Raw genomic sequence first — 20,768 nt, 5'->3', positions numbered from 1 at the left:
CGAGCACCCCCCCCGCAAACATTGGAACGTGGATGGTTCCTAAAATGGCGGCGGTTTCTGTCAGTGTGGAATGAAACTTTCCTATTTTTAACGACAGATTTATCATTTTCTAACACATTCTGTGGACTTCAGCCGTCTGTTTATTAACGTAAGCATTAACGAAATACAGAGCCGTCAGACACTCGACGTCGGGACCGAGTGGAGTCGTCCGGGGCTCTGTTTTTAATCGCCAATTTGCTGGGCTTCCCTCGAAGTTGACGGTGGCTGAGTGCCTGACATTGCGATCATACCGACTGTTGTTGTCATCGGACTGCTCAACGCGGAACCACCAGGTGAGATTGGACGTCGGCCGAGTAGCTAGCTAGCCTGCCGGCCAAAGAGCGTCGAAAACGACTCGACGGCTTTTCGTTCGGCTGGATTCCGTCGGGGCTGAGGTCGGAGACCCTGAGGACGTGTCACGTCGCCTGTCAGTTGAAATTAATACGTGGTGTTGGATGTCACCACCAGTCAGTGTCAGGCGGAATTTGGTTTGCTAGCATCGTGTAAGTACCTGTTTGTTTCCTCCCTGTTTCCCGCCTCGCTGACTACTGTTCGTCTGTTTGTGGCCTACAGTCACTTACCTCCAGTATGACTTTAACATGCTAGCTAGCTATTAGCCAGCAGTGTACAAAACAATGCACTGTCAATGTGTTCCTACCACTTCTGTTGATGGAAGGGCCAATATTTGTTACATCTCACCGACATGTTGGTTATTGTATTAAGACAGTGGCTGCAGGTGAGATTGTTTGTTTTGTCTTGACTTGTCAACAAGAGCTTGATAAGTCAGTGACTAATAAGTATCTACCCGAGGTTAGTTACATTAAAACACGTAATTTAGGCCTCTGATTGTCCACTTTCTGTTTCCAAACATTGTTTCTAACTCTGATTTCCTGGTTGCTTTATGACGGACAGCCATCCTGGCAAATCAAATGGAGAAGCTCCAGGACCTGAGCCAATCAGAGCTACAGGAGCTCCTGGACAACCCGGAGAGGGTGGAGTCAATGGCTCTGGAGTCTGACGAGGTAAAAAAAGAATTGTTTTGAAGGCAGCATTTTCAGGTCTGAGTCTGAGCTCTCAGATGAAGGGGTTTTGTGAGAAGTTAAAAGTCTGATACGAACCACCCAAACTGACATGCTAGTGAAATGTACGGTTAGTTTAAGCCTCGAACGTACTGGACTGTTTCCCTCTTCAGCAACAACTGAGGAAACCAGAAGCAATTTTGTCCAACTGTACAAAACTGTAATTGTACTGGGTAGTTTCTGTTAATGTAAATTCCTCCTTGTGTTCCTTCCCCTTACTCTTTACTCTCACACTGCTTGTTTAAACACTCTCCACCCACTGGAGACGTTTAGGTGTAGTGGGTGTTGTCACTCTGCTATTTATAATCCCAACTTGCAATATAACAATATAACAACATATATTTTCCTAGAAATAACTGCGATAGACGATATTATTGTCATTTTAAGACCATTTTATGCTGCTGATATAATGATAAGCATAATAATAAATGGCGCAGTGGTCGCTATGGGGTCAATATTCCTTAACAGGCAGTTATAATAAATGTCTGGAAATGATGTTTGCAAAAATGATGGTGACATTCTTAAACGATACGTAGTTGATTTCCATCAAAGCGTGCGATTGAAAACGGTGCGTCCACCTCTGAGAGGACAAAATTGCATGCAAGTAAGCAACTGAATAAGAACCAGCTGTAATCGGAATAGAAGTGTGGACATGCACTAACAAGAGTTACTGATCTCTCACACAAGATAACTTGGTTTAGTTTCATTACACAAACCGCAATAAATACCACAGCATACAGAGTTCCTACCATCACCCTTTGATCTGTATATTATTTTGATGAATAAGTTAATCATTTAGTCTATATAAAGACCAGAATTATGATAAAAGACTAGAGCTGCAACATTAATTGATTAATTAGTGATTAATTGGATTACTGACAGCATTAGTTGACAACAGTTTAATCACCTACTATTTTGATAATCAAGTCATTTTTTAAAGAACAAAATGTCCAGATTCTCAGATTTGAGCTTCTCCAGTGTGAATATTTTTTTAGTTTCTTTAGACCTACAAGGGGACAAGGGGGAGCCCGAATCTTTTCAGTCATTCCAAAATCCAAATTCTGTCTCCATGGCTGCAGGCTCAACTTGCCAGTTGGATCCCCCACAAAAAAAAGTAAAACCTGGTGTGTGGAAATAGTATAGTATAGTAAATAAAGAATATGGAGATGAGGTGTTTATCTGTATTGCAATAGATATATATTCCAATATGTTTTAGTGCCATTTTTAAAGTATGAAGTATATTTTTCATCATTATCATGATAATATCATGTAATGCAGTTATTTTGCCAAGATAATCATGACATGATATTTTCACATTGTCCCATGCCTACTTCTGAGAACGTCACCATGGGCTTTTTCTGACATTTTATGGAACACACAACTAATCTATTGATTAAGTGGGGTTTCTAAAAAGAAACCCCACCAGAACCTAGCTTTTAGACTAGGGCTACAACAGCAATTTCTTTAAACATTCGATTCACCTGTCGATTATTCTTTAGATAAGTGAGCTAAGCTGCTAACAAAATACTTTTCTGAAAATGGATTAAACTGATAACAAATGTCCATCAGTCTGGTTCAGATCTTACCTGTCCCATAAGTCAAGGAGCAAATCTTTTTTGCAGAAAGACAGCATGAAAAATAAACGACACATTAACAGACACAGAGACAATAAAACAGTTGAAAATATTAAAAGTGCAGAAACAACGGCATCAGTAAGAGTGTATGCTAAGCTGTGTGGGCAACCAAGAGACAGCTGATGGTGTATACACGTTACTCTTCTTGCCCTTTTAATACTGATGATTGCAAAGTTACCAAAGCCCGAGGAGACTTATTTTGTGAGCTAACACTCACATTGGCAAGCAGCAAATACTACTGATGTTGTTTTTAAAGTAAATAATTAATAGCTGATCAATCATTGATTCATTTCCATCCGGTCAACTGGCTATTAGTTTCCCACAACAAGAGATTGGGACTGATAGTCCACAGTTGCAGAAACAGAGCCAGCACAGAGTCACTCATTAACAGCTGGTTAATTTATTTTCTGGACATTATAATTAGTCAGTGGGCGGCAGTTAGGCTGCGTGAACTGGCTACAGACACACAGCAATATGAAGCAGACAGTATTCTCAGTCAGAACTGCTTGTCGCACATGGAATAGCTTCAGAAGCCCCTCCCCTCACGCCTGTCCAGTTTCAGATTAGGGGAGCCTGTGTCCAACTGTTTCTGTAACTTTCTGAAACTGACATCACATCCACTTCACTTCAGTGATTGGTCTGCTGTACGGAGGAGTGAGATGAGAAAGGAGCTGGGCCTTGAACTTCTCTCTCAGTTCTCTTTTTTCATTCTTCATAAAGCTATTTCACTTCTCATTTGAACACCTGTGAGTATCATCTAGGAGAGATGTGTGTTGCTATTTCCATATTCAAATGATGGGATAGATGCATTTATTTTTAGGAACTGGCACTATTAGTTGATTTGAACTTGTTACTTATGGGTACTGTGGCCAAATTAATGTTACAGCAGGAGGAAAACTGAGACCACAGCAGAACGATCAGCTGTGGTGTGTAGTGAACTCAGGCCAGACAATGGTGACGCTGTTTTATAAGAGTTATTTTATGTTCAGGTCTTCAGCCTCTATGTTCACACCATAGATAAGACATACATTAGCCTGTTCCGGCACCTTGTTCCTGTTCCAGCCGGGCACTTAAATGCTAACACAAAATCATTTGTTGCAGAGCAAAGTTGTAACCACAGAGTAGCATAATTTTATCCATGTAAACTAGTGTCCATTTCCTGTCTTATAGACACCACATCCTGTATTTTACCTGAAGTGCGTCAGAGTAAATGTTACATTAATTAGCTGCGCAGTACTTGGTAGCCTTGTCTGCCTAAATTAATTATAAATAAGCATAAAAAACTAGTAGGCTATTTGCAGTATATTAAATCGTTTTTGACCTAATTATTTTGCACTGAAATGACACACTCGAGTCTGTCGGCTCTGACAGCGTTGCATCACGTGCACCTGCGCAATATCATAGCCTATGATTTCCGAAAATAGTACTATGTCAACTAGTGATATCAGCACAAGAACTGTTGAGGAATATGCAACATAATTTAGACAATTGTTTTTGTCATATGTTATAATAACTGACAGACACTATCATTTCAGCCGCTCTGTGCAACATAGGAGCTCAGCTTCGCGGCTGAGACACGAATAGACTATTAACTTAAAGCTTTTACTCTTAAACACAAAAGGCACGTCCACTTTAATTAAAAAATAATATTTATTAAATGAACCAGATCAAGACGAGAGCAGAAACAAAATAAAGTGCATAACTGAAAAATAAAGCATAGGCTCAAAACAAATACAAACAGTGGACACAGTGCAATTGCGCATTAGGCTCCGAAAAAAATAAAAAAAATAAAGTGCCCAAATCCAATAAATAATACTAGAAATAAATGTGCACAATAATAAAAGGGAACCATAAAAGTACATGTTATTTAGCCAAATTTTAAACCGAAACAAAATAAAGTGCATAACAACAACAAGGTAGGCTCACTCAGAACAAATACAAAAATAAATAAATCAAATGCCCAAATCCACAAGTATTTCAAATAAATGTGCAAAATTCTAAAATGTTATTAATGTCCAAAACGGAATAATGTAAAAACAATTAAATAAACAAATGGCTACTCACTCACAGAGAGTACAATCAGTGTCCACTGTCCACAAACTATCCACACTTTTTTGTGTTGTGTGCGAGAAACACCAGCATATCCACATTCTTTGGAAGGAGACAATAAATCCTGCCTTGTTGAAAATGCGTTCAGAAGGCGTGGATGTTGCAGGGATACAGAGCAGTCGCTTTGCAACTCGGGCCAGGCTCGGGTATCAGTCTTGGGTTTTTTTCCACTACCCCAATGGTCCAGAGTCAATTTTGGTTCTGTCCTGAAGATAGTATTTCATTTCTTCTGTGCTTCTCCCACCTGATTCTGTAGAAACCAGATCTTCCTCATCTCCGCACAACAGCATAGCAATCTCCTTCTCTTTGTCGGTTTTCTGTTTTTTTGACACATGTTGCTCCTCACCTCCAGGTTCACCTGTGCCTGTGGCTGCGCTGAGTGCACTCAGTCGCTCTGCCAGCTGTGCAACTACTGTATAGGCCTCGTCTCGTTTGGCATCATCCAGAAAAGACAGCTGCTTAAAACGAGGGTCTACTACTGCAGCTGTAATGTATACACTGTTAGTCATCATCATTCGGTTTTTAAACTCCCACCTACTGTCAATTTCTTCGACCAGCTTGCTTTTCATTTTTTTGGTAATGGGGCAGTCATCATCCGTGATAGCCAGGTGACGTTTCTTCAAGTTTGCCAGCATGGGTACTGTTGCAGACAGGGACGTGTTGTCCTCTTCAGACAGCAGCTCGGTCAGGGTTGTCATCGGTTTCAGCACATTTTTAATGTCCTCTACCAGTCTGCTGTGGTAAGGTCCAGTGTACTGCTGTCGCTCTTCTTCGTAAAGTTTGGGTCAGACAGCACTGCGGTAATGCATTGCTCCAGCAGTCGCTTCCAATGTGTAGACACATCCTGAATTAGTTCATGCTGAGGGACATTTTGCTGCTCCTGCTTCTGTTTTAGCCCAGTTTTTGCTTTGTGCCCCTTTTTGAGATGTCCCACCAGATGACGTGATGTTGCCACGGCATGACAAATTGGCTCTGGTTTGAGTGCAGTGTTAATACAGAGCTGCAAAGTGTGCCCGGCGCACCTGACGCCCTGCATCTCTGGCCATTCATGATTCCTTTAGTGTTTCCACACAGAGTGCCATATTAGACGCGTTGTCACATACAACAGAAACTCTCTTTGCTTCTGGAATTCCAAAGGTACCAGCAACTTCAGATAGTCGCGCAGCAGTGTTTCCTTCTGTGTGCGCCTCTTGTATTTGTTTTGTCTCAAGCACAAGACTCCGTGCTTTCCAGTCTTCATCAATGAAATGGGCAGTCACTGTCATATAGGACTCCATTCTAAGAGATGTCCACATATCTGTGGTCAAGCTCAGTGCCTCGCTGTGTTGTATTAACTCTGAAACTTTCTCTTTGAGTCCCTTATATTTTGCGGTTAGTGCATGCATGATTGTGTGGCGTGCTGGCACTGTATATCCAGGTTCCAAAACTTTTAACAAGTTCTTAAAACCTTGGCCCTCCACAACAGCAATGGGCCTCAATACTCGCAATAAAGTCGACAATTCCTTCCGTGATATTATTTTTGCGTTTGGATGATAGAGGAGGCTTCACATCCAGCGTGGTCTGGGTGTGTCTTTGCTACCGTCGTTGTGGGCGGGTGCGCCTGCAGTTATGAAACGATTATTAGACTAAAACATTGAAATATGCCAATTCTGATATGTTCATATAGCCTACTCAAAACAGACGGGGCAACCTAACGCAGACAAGTTAGCTTACCGTTTTTAGGTGATATGCCATGTTTGTAGTCGAGCTGTGATATGCAAACTGTTGCATTCAACTTTTTTTCCGATATCTATTTTTGTAAAATTCTGCCACACTGCCGATGTCTTTGACCTGGTAGAGGAGGACTGACTGTAAATTACACCAGACCAAGGCCTTCTAGTGCTATCTTCAATCTGTCTCCAGTGGGTTGGAAAAAAAAAAAAAAAAAATAAAAATAAGGATTTTTATTAAAAATAAATAATTGTTAAAAAAAAAAAAAAATAAAAATTTTTTTTTTTTTTTTTTTTTTTTTTTATTTTTTTTTTTTTTTTTTTTTTTTTTTTTATTTTAAAATAATAAATTTTTAAAAAATTTTTTAAATATATATTTTTAAAAGGAGTTTTTTTAAATATTAAATATAAAAAAATAAAAAAAAAAACACCAAAAATAAGAAAATGGGGAAAAAGAAAAGAAAAAAAAAAAAATAAAAAAAAAAAACAAAAAAAGAAAGGTCTGGGGGGGGGTGGGGGGGGTGGGGGTGGGGGGGGGGGGGGGGGGGGGGGGGGGGGGGGGGGGGGGGGGGGGGGGGGGGAAAGAAAAAAAAAAAAAAAAGAAAACAAAAAAAAAAATTTTTGGGGTGTGTGAAGGAAGGGGGAGGGGGGGGGGGGCCCCCAAGAACCACCAGAAACACCGGGGAAGAAAAAAAAAAAAAAAATGGGGGGAAGGGGGGGGTAAAAAAATTAAAAAAAGGGGGAGGAAGAGGGGGGGGAGAAGAGGGGGGAGGGGAAGTTTATTTCCCCAAGGGAAATCCCCCGATAGTTTAGGCTATAGCAGCAAAACAAGGGATGGTTCAGGACTATATTATCAAAGAGGAATGTCTTAAGCACTTGAATTCCTTCCCAACCAAAAAGGGGAAGTTGGTTCCAAAGGAGAGGAGCTTGGTAACTGAAGGCTCTGGCTTGTTCTACTTTAGACTATAGGAACACAAGTAGCAATTAGTTTTTTTAAGGGGGTAATAGGGTACTATGAGCTCTTTAAGATATGAAGGGGCCTGAATGAAGAGCTTTATAGGAGAGAGTTTTAATTTTTTTTTTATTTTTTATGGGCAATGGAGTTAGTAGGGAGAGATGTGATCTCTTTTTCTAGTTCCTGTCAGTACTCGTCTGCAGCGTTCTGAATTAATTGGAGCGTTTTAATGGACTTATTGAAGACAAACTGATAAAAAAAAGTGTAGTTAAACAACCTTTAAAAAAAAAAATATTGATTTTTTTTTCTGCATCTACCTGTGAATTGTAATTTTTAATATTACTAATGAAAGAAGGCAGTCTAGAGGTCTGTTTAGTTAAATACAAATTGATCAAGCCTCTAGTTGGGGCCAAGAACAGGGGTGCTTTTTCTGAGTTTAACATCAGAAAATTGCACCCCCATTTTATGTTTTTTTTTTTTTTTTTTTTTTTTTTTTTTTTTTTTTTTTTTTTTTTTTTTTTTTTTTAATATTTTTTTTTTTTTTTTTTTTTTTAAAAGTTTTTTTTTTTAATTTTTTTTTAGGTATATAATGTAAATATTTTTCAATTAGACTTTGGAACTTCATACTAACTTTATATTTATGGAGATCATCATTAAATGTACAAACTGAGAAGATCTGATAAGTATGACTTAAACCAGGTTAGGGCAGTTCCTTTAATGCCAATTTAGTGCTTTCCAACCTGATGTATAAGAAATTAACACGGCAAAAAATTGACCAATCAAAAAAATGAATTTAACTGGTGGAGCCAAGCAGAAAAACAGTCTAAATATACATCTAATTTAAATTGACAATTACGATAAATTAACACGCAAAAAATTAATTGTCGACTAGTCGACTGGGAGATTACAGCCCTAGAACCCTGTTTGTTAGGCAGGAGTAGAAATGCATGCACAAAGAAAAGCCCACATTTCTGTTCAGAAGGAGAAACCTGCCTACTTTTAAACAGTACAAAAGACTTTTCAAGAAGGTGGCCGGCTGTGTTTGCACGGTCGAACAAGTCCCCCACTGGTGAAAAACTTTTAAAAGATACTCTTTTGAAGCGAAGAGGCTAAATGGCTGCAGCTCCAGATGTTGTACCTGCAGTTTGAAAAAGGGAGTAAAATAAGTAAGAGTAAATACAAGCCTTCAGTATATCATAAAACAACCAAGCAAAAACAAAATTAACCTAAAACAAAACTGTTGCAGAGAGGGAATAAATAGCAGGGAGAGGTAGAAAAGAAAATTAAAACAAATAAAAATTAAATTAGAAACAGCACCAAATGTTGAATAGCATGTTTAACAACCACATGACATTGTTTAAATATAAAAGGATTACTGTATTGTGGACTCCATGTTGGAATATTGTCTTTTTTTGAATAAGGGGAAAAAACTGAATATTTTGTATATGTAAATATAGTCAATGAAAAAGAGGGTTTAAAGTCCCTCAGAGCCTTTGAGAGAACACTGCTCACCCTTCATGTTTTGACTGTCCAACTCACCACTGCAGGGACAGCGCTCCCTCTGTGCACCAGGTGCCAAATGTCACTGAGCATTGTCACTCTTTCTGTAACAGCGTTATGTAACGTCTGAAAGGACTGCACAGATTCTTACCCCTATGACTGGCTAATGCTCTACATGGAAATGGGGCTGGAAGCACATCTTTTACATCTTATGTATTTTCTAACATCTACCTCTAGTAATGTGATTCTAATAGCTCTCCACCGGCGCTTAAGAAGTGCTTCACCCTGCCCTCTACCCACTAGGACTGGGTTTCGTTCGATATTTGTTGGTACTGGTATCGACATGATACCCAGGTTTTGCCACCAATACTAAAACGATTTACCGAAACTAGTTTTAAGTCTCCGGGCTGGCAGCAGCCTTGGTCAGAGGCATTATGTTAATGAGTTGTCCAACCGTCCCATTCTCTTTAACGTCACATCTCAGGAACGCTTGGAGGGAATTTTACTTTTTTTTTTTCTGTTGTCTGTTTCAGAAAGTTATTATAATGACACTACGTTAACCAGCTGTTAATAAGTGATTCTGTCCTGGCTTTGTTTCCGCAGTTGCGGGCTATCAATCCCAATCTGCAGTCCCTCTCCTCTCTTGTTGTGGTTATTTTTAATTTACCTGGCACGCATCCACTTGGACTCAAGGATGAACTGATTAGATTAAACCTTTGGCTATCTGACTATAGTGAGAGACCACAAACTCTCACAAAATGCTACCCATATTTCACCCAAATCTGACATGGATCTTCCTTTCCCATCCTAAAATTGACTTCAACTCCTACATCCCCTTATTATTATTATCCCCATGTATCTGCTACATGCTAAGTACACAAATCCGGTGATCGGTTTGTGTGTCCTGCCATCTAGCAGTACCGTTAGTGAGGTGGCGTGTTGTAGTGACTCTGTGACAGCAGCATGGGTAGTTGGGTAAGCAGTGGCCCCCAGTTACTGATGAAGGCCCTTTTATATGGATGGTAATCTAGCATTATTCAAACTTGACATATTGACAGCTAGATTTCAAGTGATGTACTGTGTAATTCTAATGTACCAGCTGGCTAGCGTAATCAATCAAGAGTTGCATTTAATTATCACAGACTAGTTATTTTAGTCAAAATGTTGCAAATATGAATTCTTTTTTTGGAGATTAATTAATGAATCGCCTAGCATGCGAGCAATTGTATGGTCTCAGACAGGAAGTAAAGGCTTGTGTCTTTCACATTCAGTTTTTGTCTCAAGTTTGCCTCTACTGTTGGATCAGCTGAAACCTGCACAGCTTCTTCCCCAATTCCTACACATTGTTGTAAAAGTAAGATTACATAGAAAGTAAGTAGAAAATGTTACACTTTGTACACACACACACACACACAATACTGTAGGGAGACAACACTGCAGTAATGGCGACTTGTTTACTTCCATTACCCCAGATTCATCTATATGCTACTCCTGATTGTGAAATTGTGATCATATTTCACAGTTGGTCAAGTACTGAATTGGTGACACTAATCTTGGTTGTCCACCTTCAAACTGTGCTGATTGTATGTTTGTTTGTAGCTTCTTTGCAGCAACATTGAAGTCCACCACTACTTGTGGTTTTATTGGTTTTGCTGATGTTGATTGTCATTGCACCATGTGACAAAGCTCTCGATCAGTTCTCTGTCAAGAAATACAGCACTGGAAACATCTCACTGGAATCATACATTCAATACATACAAATTTTAGCAAGAACTTTGTCTAAGGGTACATTCACACAGGTACTGACTCATGGTCTGTTTTTCCACAATAGTGTGAACAGCACAAAGCACATGGAATCTGATCTGTCCAATCCTGTTTCAGGCCACTTTCATTTCAGATTTGTTTGTTTGCTTTCTGACCTGTGAATCAGATCAGATCAGATCAGCATGTGAATCAGAATGTAACTTTTACGAAACTCTAGATCTACATTCATTATGCGGGGCAGAATCTGATATGAGCCACCTTTTAACAAATTGAAAAAAAATATTAATTGAGTCCTAAAGCTTGCAGTTTCAGCGTATCTTAAATAAAATTGTCTCAAACTGGCAAAACTCTGATTTATATCAGGAACTATCTGAAAGAATAAGCAGACAGGATGCTGGACATGTCCTGGAATATTAGAGACTAGTACTTCAGTCATGGAATGGCCATCCTGGAAATACACCATGTTGTCCTGGGAATTTCATTTCAGCTAGGGGTGTAAGAAAATATTGTAAAATATATTACTGTTTTGTGATGTTATGTCGATTTTCACAGTGTATTTATGTTTAAAGCCCCAACTGCTAGATAGCAGTGTTTTAAACTTAAACTGAGGGCAGTGTTGTTGTATGTTACAGGGACTGTGATCAATACAAATACAGATCCCACTGTTCTGGTTGCATAAAAATATTAACTTTTTCTTTACTCTAATTTTATGCATATGGTGGTGTGTTTATACTGTGACATTTTTCCTAAAATGTGATCTTTTTTAAAAATTACAATATATTGCCTAGCTTACATTATACACAATATATTGAAATACACAATACACAGCCCTAATTTCAGCCCCTCACTCAGATTGGCAGCATAAACTTTGGGGTGTATTTAGATTGAAACTCGACTGTTGGTAGTGTTAGCTACGACACCAGACACAAAGCAGAACGGAGAAATGCTCTCATTTCATTTTAGCTCCATTGCCAGTCAATCCAGCTGTTCACACCAGATGTGAAGTGGAATGGACTTACAGCTACCTTTACAGTGTGAGTTTATTTTTTTCTGAGCTGCAAGCTGAATTCTCAGAGAAGCCCAGAGGAAATGCTATAGACAGTCAAACCTTCCAGCGTACAGCCTAATAACGATCACATTTCCCTTTTTATATATATACATTCACTTTTCCCCCTTCAGATCCAGAACATTCAGCTGGAGAGAGAGATGGCGCTGGCATCAAATCGCAGCCTGGCTGAGCAAAACCTGGACATGAAGCCCCGTCTGGAGTTGCAGAAGGAGGTGCTGGTGGAGAGATATTCTCAGCTAGAGGCCGTCAGAGAAACCTACAGACAACACTGCTCCCTGAGAGGTAGGAGGGAGGAACAAAGGGTGAATGAATAAGAGTGAGAGATGGAGACTTCTGGGACTTTCAAACAGTGACTCATGAGCTGTAATGGTGTCTGACTGTCGAGCAGCTTGGAGCAGACCTTGGAAATGTCACAACAAATAAAATGTTTGTCCTGCAATCCACCAGAAAGACTAGAAAGTCTTCTTCATACTGACTGATCAAATGTTGATTGTGGGGGAGGGGGATGTATTCCCAGCTAACAAGTTAACAACACAAGCAGCTACACCGTCGTCTAATGTCATCTCATAAGAACATTAGTTTTCCATCTTTATGTTGGCTGGAGGACAGACATGAGCAACCCTGCAGGAAGCTCATATCATCATGAATCAGTACAGAGACAAGAGCACCAGCAGGTTTGCACTAACTAAACTCTGAACTTCATTGTTTGAATTATAAAACAGCTATCTAATATTAAGGAACGCATTATCTGCCATTCTACAGAGGGCCAAAACTGCCAAAATAAAAAAAATGACTTATTTAATAAATTAATATGCCAAAAAATATATTAAAAATAAATGTAGGCATTAATTAATTTGTAAATGTGACACATTTTTTTTAAATGTACATTTGTATTAACCCGGTTATTATTATTATTATTATTGTTATTATTATAAATAATATATAGGCATATTATTTATTCATTTGAAAATGTATTTATGTATTTGTTTCTGTATTATTTTTCCAATGCATTCTCCCTATATTTTAGTTCCCCAAGCTGGTGTGTGTTGTGTGTTCAACCTTTCACCTGTTGACTGGTAGAATGCATAGACTATTTGATAAGTGATTCATATTTTGAGAGGATTTGCTTCTTTTTTTTGCCAGATGGATTCTTTTGGGGTTTTTCAGACTAAAACAAAGTAAGCAGTTTGAAGACTTTGAGCTCTGATTGTTATTTTTAGTCACATAAATAGAGAAGAAGACAAAATCAATAGGTGAACTGAATATGACATCAGCGATGGGTGTGGTCATGAGTGCGCTCTGTTGTAGCTATAACCACGCCCAACAGTGATGTCACAGTACACCGACCACAATGCCCAAAGACAAGTGTGACTACTGAAACACAGTAACAACAGTCAACTCGCCGAAACTACTGAGATAGTTGGATAAAAAGTCTTTCACCATCCGTGACTGTGGAAGTCACCATCATCATGTCTCAGTGTATGACATGGTCTGGATGTAGACTGACTGTGCTTTGTCTACTTCTTTGTCTCTAGTCACACTCACTCACCAATATAACTAGGGCTGCAACTAACAATGGTTTTTCTTATCGATTAACCTAACGATCATTTTTGGTGATGACCACAACCCAAAGAGATTCAGTTTACTGTCAAAGAGGACTAAAGAAAGCAGAAAATATTCAGATTTGGGAAGCTCACATCAGAGAATTTGGAGATTTTATTCTTAAAAAAGGACTCAATGATTATCAAAATGAATTACCATTTCATAGTTGAACACTAATCGACTCTAATTCTATTGATGTCCAGATGAACAGAACCCTTTTTGCTGTGCTGCGCTGGGATGTATTTTTATTTTGATGTCTAACACACTCTCTATGTCTCTCTCCCCGACTCTTGCTCTCCTCTACCTCCTCCTCAGACGGGATGGTTGGTCAGGTGTCCCCAGAGGCATTGTTCTCCAGACTACAGACAGAGAGCAGCAAAACAGAGGAAGAGTCAGAGGTCAGAACACACACACACACACACACACACACACACACACACACACACACACACACACACACACACACACACAGTGTATTAGGCTTAAATGTACTTAAACAGCTCTGTAGTGTATAAATAAAAAGAGGCCCATTTAAATGTGAGTGCACATTTTTATCAGTATATTTCCATAAATATTATGAGCATGCAGCTGTAAGGAGGTCAAAGGTGAAAGCAACAAATGACCACATTATAGTCCGTACTCTAAGTAAGAATGCAGACACAAAAGAGAGTGGCTGGTTTAACACATGACATACACCCTTCAACTCCTGAGTGCTCAAACAGACACTCCCTGCCATGCCAGTTGTCCGCCGCTCGTTATGAGAACATTCCCTCCGTATCTGCAGACACTTCCTCCATAAACTGTTCTGCTCTCTGGCACTTCTGTCAGACGTTTACTGGTGCCTTCCTGTGGCTCTGTGTAGAAAAACAGCAGAGACTCTGTTATAAAACTATTTAATCGCAGCTGTCTATAATGCACTAAAGCCTGTCTGAAAGCTCTCTGTAATGCACTGAAATAATATAGTGTACTATTCCTGCCGCATCATATTGTCTTTTCAGTGGGGCGTTTTCCTCCTCAGTTACACAGATAATCTGAATACATACAATGTCTAATGGTTTCAGATTCACCTCCAAGGTCATATAATGGTTATCATTGTATGTCAGAGGTTCCCAACCTCTCTTGGCTGCTATTTCAACCAAAGACACTTCTTTGCTATTGGACACTTTTGAAATATATATATATATATATGTATATATATATATGTATATGTATATGTATATACATACATACTCCACTCTGACTGGACAGTCTGACGTAGATGCCGTATTATGTATAAGCAAGTTATTTTAAAAAAGCTGCTTTACAGGGATGTTAGTACTTAGCCGTTAGCATCACTGTCAGCGTTTGTGTTTGTCTGACTGCAGGCTCTAGCCGATGAGTTCCTGGAGGGCTCTCTGCCGTTGGACTCATTCCTCGACCACTTCCTCTCCCTGCGCTCCCTCGCTCACAAAAGACGGGTGCGGATAGAGAAGCTGCAGGAGATCCTGCGACAGAGGAGTGAGGGCAATCCCACCGCCATGACATCATCAGCAGGCATCTGCCAGGACCCTGCCGCCACACCCTCACCGTGGAATCAGCCAACGACAACAGCAACGACGACGAATCAGCAGCAGCCGAACTCCAAACCTCAGTCCTCCAGCTACCAAAACGCCTCGCAGCCGGCCTCCTCATCTGCAGGGGGCTCCTCCGGCCTCCCCTACAGCCCGTACCCCGTCGCCCCCCCCAACTCGGCCCCCGCAGCAGCAGCCGCTGGCCCGGCCAACCCCACGCCACAGTTCCCTCCCTACCCGGTTTCCGGCTCACCTTTCACCCCAGGAGGCAGCTACTCCGGCCCCAGGCCTGCTTTCGGGCCTCCGGCTTCAGCTGCCTGCCCTTACCCGACCCAGCCCTCTTTCCCTGCTCCGCACCCGGGCTCAGCGTTCGGCCAGTACACCCCCAGCCACCCCCAGAGTGGCCCCGCGCCCTACCCGGCCTCCTACAGCTACGGCGGCTACAGCTACCCAGCCGGGCCCGCCTACTCCAATTCTCAGTCGCCAACGGGGAGACCGATCTACAGACCAGGATACGGAGTTCCACAGCCGTACTCCTGAAAGCACTACTGCTCCTCTGTCTCAATTCTTCCCTTCTTTCTGTCTCGCCCTTCTCTTCTCCCTGCCTCCCTGAAATCCTCACCCCTAATTCCCTCTCCTCCTCTTGTCTTTTTACCTTTTCTACAGTCCCTCTTCCTTTCTCCCACGCTCCCAGATTCAAGAGGTCTCTTGCTTTACTTCTCTTTGTTGCACTATTTCTCTCTTTCTCTAATTATCAATCTGTTGATCTCTCTGTCTTTCTCTCTTTCCTTTCCCCCTTTCTCTGTCACCCTCCAACCCACCAACTCCCCCACACTAGTCTCAGGTTGTTGCGTTGTGTTTAGGTGTTCAAACACTTGTATCTTCATACACTCACTGTCCTCCCTCCTCCCCTTCCATTTCAAATGTGTGTGTTGCTATTTGGCAATCAGAAAGTCCTTATAAACACATAAGTGCACTCCCCCTTATGACGAATACATGAAAAAAAAATCAGTTTTTGTAACACTGCATCTGTGTCCAGTAGCTGTCTGATTCACATTATTATTCATGAGCACAGTCTGCGTAATGGAAGGTTTATGTCCTGGTCTGGTTTCAGTAACTAACTGCTTGATTCCACTGGGCCCGGCTGCGACACATTCTGGCTGTGACCACCGTTCTAGACATGGCTTGAGATTCCATCAGAAGCAGAGCGTTTCAGAAGCGGCTCTCTGCTCTGCTCCGCTTAAAAAACACCACGATCAAGACGGAATCAAGGAATTCAGACACAGAAACGGCATAGAGAATCTGGCCACTTTTCAAAATAAAACACCCTGTGCCGACCTCTGATCGTAAAAACGGACGAAAAGGAAACGGCTGAACACACTGTAAAACCTGACTGAGTTAAACAAAAAACCGAGGGAAAAGTAACTCATGTATTTATTGTTAAGGTAACTTGGCTAAATTAAGTTAATTGTACTAATTAACTAACTTAAATGCACGTTCTTTATAGAAATTTTAAAACTATTTACCATTTTTGGGGAAAACAGCAGCCAATTAATCTAATTGTTACTGCTGTAATTAAGTTGTCAACAATAGTCTACTTGTTTTTTCATCACATATTTATGCTACAGGGGATCATTTAGAACGGTTTGGATGCATATTTGGGCATATGATGATTTATAAACTAAACTAAAAACAAAAAAATGAATGGTCCTAAGCTATACAGGATTATAGCACTGTATCAGTGGGTTTTACATATTTGTAATGATATAAAGTCGACTTAAAGAAAATAGGTCAATGGAAGAACTGGAATTATATCACCAATACTTAAAATACTGTATAAATTTAAGTGCACTCAAAAATTTTTGAGTTGGGTTTAATTAATGGGAAATGAATGGATTTAAATAATGTTCTGAGGAAAAAGTTATGTGAACTTACTTCTTTTATTAAGTTAGCTTTTACATTATCAAGGAATAATGTCGAAATCAACTCCGAATTGGCGGGCAAAAACGCTCCGCTTCTGAAGCGCTCCTCGTGGGTTACAAAGCTGCATGCGGGATGAACCAAAAGTGAGTAGCAGACGCAGCGTCACAGAGCTGTGCGCGGTGGAATCCAGGCAACTAAGGATTATATTGGAAAAGTAGATGGCTGTCACAAAATATGGCTCTCATGTTCAGTTTAGTTAGGGTTTTGAGTGGAACTGCCTGGTCTGTCAGCTCTTCCAGACACTGACCTACTCCAAACAGAAAGGTGGCAGGTGCATTTCATTATGCACAGTTACCCATGGACAGTGGGCAGAAGAACCACCAGTAACTCCACAAACCAGTCACCCTTTAGTTTCTTCAACCAAAGAACCTTTTCCTTTTAATTTAACATTGAAAGAGGAAGTTAGCTGCAGCCGTACTTTCCTTGCCATCACTAAAGGGTCGGTCAAACCAGAAAGTGGCACAGAAAAATATTTTATTCAAGCATGACTACTCGCAGGGCTAGCTGACCAGCTAACACACAAGGCAGCTGGGAACAACAGTTGTGAACCAAGCTTCTTTTCTATTTTCTATGTGCTGGTTTACTCGTCCTTGGTACTTTGTTCTCAGGATTGTTAATCATTTGCAGGAGAGGGAACAAATGTGTTAACAGCTACTGTAAATGCCTCTCAGTAAGCCACATATCAGCCTGGTGCCGGGACTGCACAGGCTCCGAGCGAGAGCTGCCTAGCAGCCCCAGCAATAGTTTTGGAAAGGCTATTTTAAACCACACCAAGTCTTCATGTGTTTTTCCATGGTGCATGCTAACCCTACATTAGAGTCCTCGAGTCCATTTTCCTCAAAAACAAAGAGAAGAAAAACTTTAAAGCTATTGCACTAATTTTTATTTCTTTGGCCACTTGGGGGCAGCGGAGAGCTTGTTCCACTGTAACGACACCGACCTTGTAAAGCCGATACAGCAATCCTTGTTAGCAAACAGTTGTCTATTTCCACATCCAGCAGACACAGAGCAACATTACTATTATTTTGGGGTTGCGTTTGTAGGCTCAAAGTGGCTTTTAAAAAAGACTGTAGAGCTGAGGGGAGTTTGTCACGTTACACATCTGATCTGCTGTTATTATAAAAATAGTGATTAGTGCAGCTTTAAGAAATGGATGGGTCTTATGAACCTCTCTGTCCCGTGTATAGTGAATTCAGTAGTGTCTCCATCCCTTGACCCAAATAAAGATGGCAGCCAGACATGTAAGGAGCTTTCATTTTCAGTTGTTAGCCTTCAGTCTTCAGTAGGATAGCTCACATTCTAGTACATGTAGCTTATTCCACAAACCTTACAAACAGCTAGCGAGATAGGGCAGGAATGTAGAGCTACCAGATGTTTGTAAAGGCTTACAGAACGAGCTGCTGTGGACGGCAGATGTTTACTACAGCATACAGCAAGCTAGCTTAAGCAGCTAATGTTGCAGATTGCCCACCTGTCCAACAAATATAACACCACGTCAGGACTTCTGAGTCTTAATGCTCTTCTCACCTTTTAAATTCTTGGGTTTCCAGCTTGTTTTGGCAGGACTGCACCTTTTCCAGCAAACAGCCAGACAGGTTTGTTTGATAAAGTGTGGCGTTTCTGTGCTCAGAGCAAGACCAATAATAAAGTCTTACACGGGTTGGAGGTGTTAGCGATGAAATAGATAGTTTGATGGAGATTTAGGGGGAGCTGGGAGCACTGTAGTCCTGTAGTAACACCCTGACTATATATGAGACAATGATAGCTGCTGGAGTCTCTGTCCTTCACTGACCAGGTTGGAACCAAACACGCTCCCCCACTACTTCTTCTGTGCCCACTTTGTCTTTATCGTCCCCACCAGCCAACACTCCTCTGTCCTCTCCATCACTCCATCCTCCTCCTCCTCCTCCTCCTCCTCCTCCTCCTCCTCCTCCTCCTCCTCTCCACATCTGCTCGTTGAACATGAACTGATGCTTGACAATGATAACCAGAAGAAAATAGTTTTATTTCTGTAAGTTCACACTATCAGTGAGAATACATATGATGTGTATAGTATAATGGAGTGAGGATATAAAGGTTGGCGATCAGTTCTGTGTCATATAAATCAATTCTAATAATATCATTGAAATTGCGATAGGTGATTGATGAAGGGTCATTTATGGATGGTTTACAAATAGACACTGCCTCTAAATTTCACTTTGGAATAACCACCTGACTAGAATATCACATGCGATTGTTACCCTGCAGTGTAACATTTCATTAAACTAATCATACTTTCTCTTTTACATCTCAGAGCACTTTATTAGTATTATCACTATAGTTAAAAAGCAGCTATACAGTACAGTAAAGTTTCCTCCCAGTTCAGAACATCAGGAGTGAAGGGAGCAGATGCGAGGGAAATCAGGGGTTGCCGCAACTGTGTCAGGAAGTCTTTAAACTGAAGTGCCAATATTGTGACGTGCACAGCATGAGCCGAACTGTATCTCAAAGTGACCAGACTGAATCCAAATGTACCCTGGCCTCCACAATTGTGTAACACTCCCCAAAAACAAAGCAAGGGTATCATTGCATGGAGCTCAAGTTGCAAGGTCACAATTGACTTGGGGTTATTAAATTGCAGGTAGGTGTTAATGCAGCCAGATGAAGGAAGTTAGAAGTGTTTGTGTGACTGAAGGGAAGGCAGTGTGCCGTATACACAACCACAGAGCAGCAACACACAGCTTTTATCAGCAGGTCATTTTGGTGTCGGGACACTGCATGTCCGAACTGGTTGACCACTGGGTTCAAAAGAGAATCATGTGCTCTTTTTTTTTTTTTACGTCAGGAGGGACTTCACCCTTTCTCCTTTCCTGTACTGAGATGTGCTTTGTGTTTGGCTCGCCCATGCTGAAAAGACGAGCACATTTTGAAGAGGGTTATAAGAGCTACATATAGCAGAACGCTAGCTAACTAGCTAACTAATCTACATCAATCGTTTGCTAACTAGGTAGCTAAAATGTATCTGTGTTGCGTATCTAAGTCCAGGTGAGGAGAAATCTGACCGAGACCAAGTTGGGAAAGGGGCGGGACTTAGCAGTGATGACTCTGTCGTAGCTTGAAATTCATCATTGTGTATCTGCAGGACCAACAGCCAATCAGTGATCACGTGACAGCCTGCTACCGGCCGACTGGTGACCTCATCACCGAGGATACCACTGAGGTTGTTATCAGTAAATTGCTGTAGTACTTTTTTATTATTAATATTTATAATCTTGATTCGAGTTTCAAAGGCTAATAACTGATCTTTTAGGCATAGACTTTTTTTTTTTTGCCCGTTGGACAGCTCATATTGTTTCCCTGTGAATGAGCTGTCAGTTCTCATATCTGATAGAAATGATGAGCAACGTGACGAGAAAAACCTGGCCAGATGCATAAAACTCTGTAGCTCCACAACTCTTTTCGTCAGATTCATTGTTGAAACGGGCCGAGAGCACAAGCTTCATTTCCAATCCAAGAAAAGCCTTTGAACATCTGTTTGCATATCGATACTTGTGCCCAGTCCATCCCTGATTACACCTGTCAATGAGAAGAACAGCACATAAGAGACAGTACAACTGATTGTGTTGAATCTGCAGCAGAAAGTGTCGCTGATCACTGATATACTGGTTGCAGCAGTCCAGATGCTCTCGATCACAGACCTGATCTGCAGAGTAAAGGCTGTGATACAGGGCAGGGGTTTGGATGGAATCAGGCCCAACTGCCCTCTGCTAGTATGGGAAAATGTCATCAACAGAAG

General features: G+C 40.9%; 1 protein-coding gene across 1 annotated transcript; it reads left to right on the top strand.

Moving 5' to 3' along the window:
• Window positions 1-20: 20 nt before the first annotated feature.
• vps37c (VPS37C subunit of ESCRT-I) lies at window positions 21-18,653 on the top strand. Its single transcript, XM_051386146.1, has 5 exons — window positions 21-542; window positions 952-1,061; window positions 11,969-12,140; window positions 13,776-13,858; window positions 14,825-18,653. The coding sequence occupies exons 2-5, from the start codon at window positions 969-971 to the stop codon at window positions 15,548-15,550; spliced, it is 1,074 nt and encodes a 357-aa protein (XP_051242106.1). The 5' UTR covers window positions 21-542; window positions 952-968; the 3' UTR covers window positions 15,551-18,653.
• The last annotated feature ends 2,115 nt before the right edge of the window (window positions 18,654-20,768 follow it).

The sequence above is a fragment of the Dicentrarchus labrax genome, unplaced genomic scaffold (genome assembly GCF_905237075.1).
Source record: "Dicentrarchus labrax unplaced genomic scaffold, dlabrax2021, whole genome shotgun sequence".
Lineage (NCBI taxonomy): Eukaryota > Metazoa > Chordata > Actinopteri > Moronidae > Dicentrarchus > Dicentrarchus labrax.
The sequence above is the reverse complement of the archived record's forward strand: the minus strand, read 5'-3'. Positions and strand labels throughout refer to the sequence as shown.

Bases quoted from the DNA above. Each gene is read 5' to 3' on its own strand.
- vps37c (XM_051386146.1), top strand. From the start codon at position 969: ATGGAGAAGCTCCAGGACCTGAGCCAATCAGAGCTACAGGAGCTCCTG. The intron at 12,141-13,775 runs GTAGGAGGGAGG...CCTCCTCCTCAG, and splicing joins ACAACACTGCTCCCTGAGAG to ACGGGATGGTTGGTCAGGTG. The intron at 13,859-14,824 runs GTCAGAACACAC...GTCTGACTGCAG, and splicing joins AAACAGAGGAAGAGTCAGAG to GCTCTAGCCGATGAGTTCCT.